At 39.9% G+C, this 6,769-nt stretch overlaps 1 protein-coding gene across 1 annotated transcript in view; it reads left to right on the top strand.

Annotated features, from left to right (window-relative positions):
- Positions 1-6,337, top strand: part of SET (SET nuclear proto-oncogene) — a 6,972-nt gene extending 635 nt beyond the window's left edge. The window contains exons 2-8 of the mRNA XM_012639801.1: positions 1,307-1,364; positions 2,029-2,171; positions 2,682-2,785; positions 2,891-3,004; positions 3,561-3,731; positions 3,827-3,973; positions 4,596-6,337. Of these exons, the coding sequence (XP_012495255.1) occupies positions 1,307-1,364; positions 2,029-2,171; positions 2,682-2,785; positions 2,891-3,004; positions 3,561-3,731; positions 3,827-3,973; positions 4,596-4,619 (761 nt within the window). The 3' untranslated portion in view covers positions 4,620-6,337. The remainder of the gene's footprint in view (positions 1-1,306; positions 1,365-2,028; positions 2,172-2,681; positions 2,786-2,890; positions 3,005-3,560; positions 3,732-3,826; positions 3,974-4,595) is intronic.
- Positions 6,338-6,769: the final 432 nt, after the last annotated feature.

Raw genomic sequence — 6,769 nt, 5'->3', positions numbered from 1 at the left:
CCCTCCCTCGCTCTCCTCCCCCTCCCTCCCTCCCGAGAAGCCTCTCTTTATTGTGCTCCGCCATGATGCCTCGCTCCCATCAGCCGCCGCCGCCGCCACATGGTGCGGCCGGACGCGGCCCGGCACCCGGGCTCCCGCGCGGCTCCCCTTCCCGCCCGGCCCGCGGCGGTGCCCCCGGCATCCCCGCCCGGAGGCCGGCCCCGGCGGGGCTTCTGCCTCGAGTTGGGGCGGGGTGGGTGCGCGAGGGAGCACGCGGCCGGCCGCGCGCTGGGCTTGGGCCGGCCGGGAGGATGCTCCGGGCGGCCCGGGCGCTCTCCCCACGTGGGGCGGCCACCCCGTCGCGCCAGCGTGCGGAGAAACCTGGAGCGGCGGCCAGTGGACCCGGGGTCTTTAAAATGGCTCTTGGGAAACCTATCCTCTGCCGAGAAGGCTGTCTCGGCAGGGGGGCTGCCAATCCTGGGTTGGTTACCGGAAATGAACTGCGCGATCAGGCCCCTTCACGCCCACTTAGCTTTGTGGGACTTGCAGTCCTTACAGGACAAAAGGGCACCTATTCCGGAGCACACCCCCTTTTCTCCCTCTCCCTTCTGTGCATCATAGATTTCTGACCTCGTAGTTTCCAGTAATTGTGTGTTCCAAAATCGAGTGGGGCCGAATCTGAAGTCATCCCGCCTGAACTGCTTTGAAGGTGTTGGAAAATTCAGATTCAGATCCTGGGGTTCTAGGAAGGCAAAGGTCGAATGTTTAGGATGGTGGGATAGTTCAGAGTGAGTGCCTTTCCTGTCTTTGTAGGCGTGTCTGATGTCTTCGTTGTAATAGGTATTGAGTAGAATCTTCAACTTTGTATAAAAAGTGGTTTTACGATTGGGATAGATGATGGTGGCCTAATATGTGTCATAGCCATGAGTTAGTTTCCATATTCTAGTTAGCAGGTGGTACTATTGTATTACAAGTGCATGATCTGCTAAATAATAAACGAGAATTCTGAATAAGGTTATTTCTCATCTTTTATAATAGAAATCTTACTGATTGGTCTCTTGTAATGGAACTCTTGAAAAAAAGTACTACAGGAAAATTTTCTGAGTAACCTAGCAGATAATGTGATTTGCGAATGGTCTTTTGATTAAAAAGTAATTTGTCAACTGTATACATGAGCATGTGGAGAGCATATTTTGTAGTAGGCACTGTTTGACAGCTTTATTGAGATATAATTTTAGGTATCCTCGACAGTCTTCTTAACATCGGAGAAACTAAACTAAATTTGTTCTCTAATTAGAATTAAGTTTTATGATCCTTTTTCTTGCAGAAAAAGAGCAGCAGGAAGCAATTGAACATATTGATGAAGTACAAAATGAAATAGACAGGTAACATTTTTTCTTAATTTACTTTGGAGAAATTTTCTGAGATGCATCTAATAGCATGGTAATCATTAAAACTGTGGTCAGATCTGTATCCACTGGCTAAGGGGAGATGATTATAACTTGGTTGGAAATACTATGTAGATTCAGTGTTATTTTTCTGTGAAATACTTGTGCAGTTACAAAAATTTTTGATGAAAGTACATTGACCTTGCAAAGATTGGGTTTGCTTTCAAAGGCTATAAATTGTCTAAATTGGAGTATAGGACTTCTGATAGTTTAGCAGTGTGGCATCAATGTTGCTCTAACTTGCATTATAACTTTGTTACTTGATTAGCAGCTTCATCTAGAAATCCTGCCTGAGGGAAATAGAATTGAAGTTTGCCTGGAAATAGAGTAGATGAAGTAAATACACAATGTTACCAGAATGCTCAGTTTGGGCACTCTTAAGAGCAGTTCATTATTGAGTGCCTATTGATAAAGCAGGTAAGATTGCCATCTTAGTTTTAACTTTAGTCTGTAACTATAAACTTAGGAGATAAGATTATTATGTAATTAGGTACTTTGCACAGTTCTAAAGCTAATAAGAGTAAATATACATTCTATAGTTTATCAGTTTTTCTATTTGTCAAATACCATCATTGTCAACATGCCTTTTCATTTGCTTCAGACTTAATGAACAAGCCAGTGAGGAGATTTTGAAAGTAGAACAGAAATATAACAAACTCCGCCAACCATTTTTTCAGAAGAGGTCAGAATTGATCGCCAAAATCCCAAATTTTTGGGTAACAACATTCGTCAACCATCCACAAGGTATGCTGTTTTCAGAGCATTATTAAAGGATATAGGGTGCTTATTTGTTAGAATGGAAGAACCTTGGTGAGGACTTAGTCGAACATGCTGGGTTGCATGCAGAGGTTGAAACCCTCAAAGAAGAGAGAAGACTTGCAATTAATGCTGCTTGTCTTTTAGAAGAGGTTATTCTCTAACTTGGAACTCAGTTTAATTACTTGATGAAAGGTAGTCACACCTTGACACTGAACAATTTGCCTTTAGTTAATAGTGGGTTTATAAAACCAAAGATGCTCACTGAGTTTAGCCTTAGAATTTTAATGAGATGGGGGCTTGTTACGTTGCCCAGGCTGTACTCCTAACTTCTGGACTCAAGAAGAGATCCACCTGTTCCAGCCTCTTGAGTAGCTGGGATTATTGTCTTATGCCACTATGCGCAGCAAATTTGGAAAATTTTATAAGGGATCACTGAAGTTCTTTGTTAATGTTTGCTTGTTGGAAATTTGACTGACCTATAATTTTCTGGTCTAGTGTCCGCGCTGCTTGGGGAGGAGGACGAAGAGGCACTGCATTATTTGACCAGAGTTGAAGTGACAGAATTTGAAGATATTAAATCAGGTTACAGAATAGATTTTGTAAGTATCCATAACGTATCTTTTTTGCCATGATGGAAATTGACTTTAGCTTTGGTTAGAGGAGCTGTTCATATTGATTTCTAATCCTCCAAATATTTATTACAGTATTTTGATGAAAATCCTTACTTCGAAAATAAAGTTCTCTCCAAAGAATTTCATCTGAATGAGAGTGGTGATCCATCTTCAAAGTCCACTGAAATCAAATGGAAATCTGGAAAGGTATTCTCCGAAGAAGCTGGACAAAAATATCATTTTACATATTTTGGTTTAGTTGAACCACTAAACCTGTACCTGGTGCTTTGGTAATGTAATGTGTTAAAAATTCCAGTGTGTTGAAGCCAAATACTACAGTAGGTTAGAGCTCTCATTAGAAATTATAGTGTATGTTTAAGAATTGGAGTAAATGACTAAATTTGTTTTCTACAGTGCGATTGAGCTCTTTAAATGGATTGCCATTTCCCAAAATCCATGTACATCTTTGTTAAATAGTAAGATATATTTTAAATATTCATAACTGTGTGTGGTTATTCTAGTAGAACTAATTTATGAAAAAGCCAAATTAAAAGTTGGTGCTTTCTCTTCCAGGGAAAACAATATTGTGGTCCTAATTCTAAGACTCTTTTTTCTTTACCTGCTGTACAATTTTACGGTTGCTCTTAGATAATTATAATAGTGTAGGTAGTATACTGATATCTATGCTTTTGAGGAAAGTCCTATTTTTTAAATTACTGGAGTTGTTTTGGAGAGATTGTATCAAAAGTTCTTTCCATTTTAGGACTTGACGAAACGTTCCAGTCAAACGCAGAATAAAGCCAGCAGGAAGAGGCAGCATGAGGAACCAGAAAGCTTCTTTACCTGGTTTACTGACCATTCTGATGCAGGTGCAGATGAATTAGGAGAGGTCATCAAAGATGATATTTGGCCAAATCCATTACAGTACTACTTGGTGAGTTGAGACTGTTGATTTATTCAAGGTTATACTTGTATCATTTGTGTAAAAAAAAAAAAATGGGTTTGTAAGGTAACTCTTGGTTTTTTAAGGTTCCCGATATGGATGATGAAGAGGGGGAAGGAGAAGAAGACGATGATGATGATGAGGAAGAAGAAGGTTTGGAAGATATTGATGAAGAAGGGGATGAGGATGAAGGTGAAGAAGATGAAGATGATGATGAAGGGGAGGAAGGAGAGGTAAAAGAAAATTTGGCTAAACCTAAAAAGATAACCTTTGAAGAAATCACTGTTATTTTGGGGATTATGTATATAGTATAATGGAACTGACCTGGAGCTGATTGTGGGAGTTTATGGAATAGATAGATTATTTTGTTGTCCAAAAATCAAGGAAATGTTTGATAAGCTTATTATATTAATGATTTAACTTGTTATGTTTTTCTGGCTGGATTTTATGATCACCTAACCTTGTCTTTCCCTAGCCAATACTTAATGAAAGTATTATGGACAGTGTATGTAGCTGGTCAGATTCTGAGTTATCTTCTAAATAACAAAGCTTTGCATGTTTTGGACATACTTATAAAATTCTTGAATAGTCAAATTGGGATAGATTGGTTTTGGTTTGGATTGTCTGTTCTGAAATGTACCTAATGATGATTTGGTTAGTGCTGACGTTACTAATTTATCTGAAACAACATTACTGGGGCTTTCAGTCAGTTTGCAGATATATATACAGGTTTAGCAAATTGAATCCCCCTGGAGCATGCTGTCATGTTCAGTAGGGTCCAGTATGGTCCTTGTGGAAGCTAGTGAGTGATCTTAGAATTAACCATGAAGATTAACTGCCCACCTTTTCTTTCAGGAGGATGAAGGAGAAGATGACTAACAGAACACTGATGGATTCCAACCTTTTTTAAAATTTTCTCCAGTCCCTGGGAGCAAGTTGCAGTCTTTTTTTTTTTTTTCCCCCCCCTCTTGTGCTCAGTGGCCCTGTTCTTGAGGTCTCTTTTCTCTACACCATGGTTCTCAACTTATTTTGGGGGGAAATACCTTGCAGAATACAATGGGAAAAGAATCTCTACCCCTCTCTGTTCCAAATTCATTTTTATTCCTTCCTGTCTCAGCAAAAACTGTATGGATCAACACCACCGAGCTCTGTGGGAAAAAAGAAAAACCTGCTCCCTTCGCTCTGCTGGAAGCTGGAGGGTGCTAGGCCCCTGTGTAGTAGTGCATAGAATTCTAGCTTTTTCCCTCCTTTCTCTGTATATTGGGCTCAGAGAGTACACTGTGTCTCTATGTGAATATGGACAGTTAGCATTTACCAACATGTATCTGTCTACTTTCTCTTGTTTAAAAAAAGAAAAAAAAACTTAAAAAAATGGGGTTATAGAAGGTCAGCAAAGGGTGGGTTTGAGATGTTTGGGTGGGTTAAGTGGGCATTTTGACAACATGGCTTCTCCTTTGGCATGTTTAATTGTGATGTTTAACGGACATCCTTGCAGTTTAAGATGACACTTTTAAAATAAATTCTCTCCTAATGATGACTTGAGCCCTGCCACTCGATGGGAGAATCAGCAGAACGTGTAGGATCTTATTTGGAATTGACATTCTCTATTGTAATTTTGTTCCTGTTTATTTTTAAATTTTCTTTTTGTTTCACTGGAAAGGAAAGATGCTCAGTTTTAAACGTTAAAAGTGTACAAGTTGCTTTGTTACAATAAAACTAAATGTGTACACAAAGGATTTGATGCTTTTCTCTCAGAATAGATGTACTTTCTATGATCTTCCAAGTTTGACTTGTATAGCATCATTGTCAAACTTTGTCACCCCAACTTCGTATTTTTTGATACGCACTTTGCAGAATGACCTCAGGGCTACGTGGATTGAGTAAAGGGATTTGAATCAATGTATTAAATGTGTCCATGGCTAGGCAACATGGATACAATTGCCATTGGTTTCTGAAAATATATTATTAGGGATACCAGATTGCTCAAAACTCGGTTCTAAATATGTTGTGCCCTTGATTTTTATCTCCAATTGACAGTTTTTAAAATGGGCCTTTTAGCTGGATATAAAATAGTGCCTGCCACCACCATCAAACAAACCTGGTGCTCTAATGCTAAGGTATGCATGGGGCAGTTGCTGGCATGTCTTCATTGGCCCAGTAAAATGTGGTCAAGAAGATAGGCAGTCAGAGTTAAGAAGGCCATGGTGGTGGTTAGGAGTCACTTTGTCTAAGTCCCAGCTCTCTCTAGCATAAAGCTCTCTGACTGTGAATCTGGGTGGTATGATGGACTCTGTCTGCTCAATGCCATTGTGCAGAGAAGCTCCCTAATGCATAAGCTTTTTAATGCTGTAAAATATAGTAGCTGAAATTAAATGCCACTTTTTCAGAGGTGAATTAATGGACAGCCTGGTCAAATTCAAAGCTTTTTGATGTATAAAACTTTATAAATGGAACTATTCCATCAGTAGGCAAAGTGTAACAAAAACCTGTCTAGATGGATAGTATGTAATTTCTGCACAGGTCTCTGTTTAGTAAATACATCACTGTATACCAATCAGGAATCTTGCTCCAATAAAGGAACGTAAAGATTTTTTTTGGACTGGGGTCATTCTCCTTGTTTTGTAGAGAAATGTTACTTGCTGTGGGATTTAGATGATAAGCTAGTGTTTGCCTTGTTCATGTTCTTGGTGACTGGGGGAGGGGAGAAAAAAATCAAGCCAGGCACAGTGGCTCATGCCTGTAATCCTAGCACTTGGGGAGGATCACTTGAGGCCAGTAGGATTCTCTGTCTCTATAAAAAATAGAAAAATTAGATGTGGCGGCATATGCCTGTGGTCCCAGTTAGGGAGGCTGAGAGAGGAGGATCACTTGAGCCTCAGCCCTTTGAGCTTGCAGTGAGCTATGATGACGCCACTGCCCTGTACCACAGGCAGTAGAGTGAGACAATGTTTCAATAAAACAAAACCAAAAATAAAACTTCGTCAAATAGCTTAGCAGTAATTATAGGTATATCTATATAAAAAGCCTTA

Source organism: Propithecus coquereli, unplaced genomic scaffold (assembly GCF_000956105.1).
Source record: "Propithecus coquereli isolate 6110/MARCELLA unplaced genomic scaffold, Pcoq_1.0 Scaffold142, whole genome shotgun sequence".
Lineage (NCBI taxonomy): Eukaryota > Metazoa > Chordata > Mammalia > Primates > Indriidae > Propithecus > Propithecus coquereli.
This window is presented reverse-complemented; position numbering and strand designations above follow the sequence as displayed.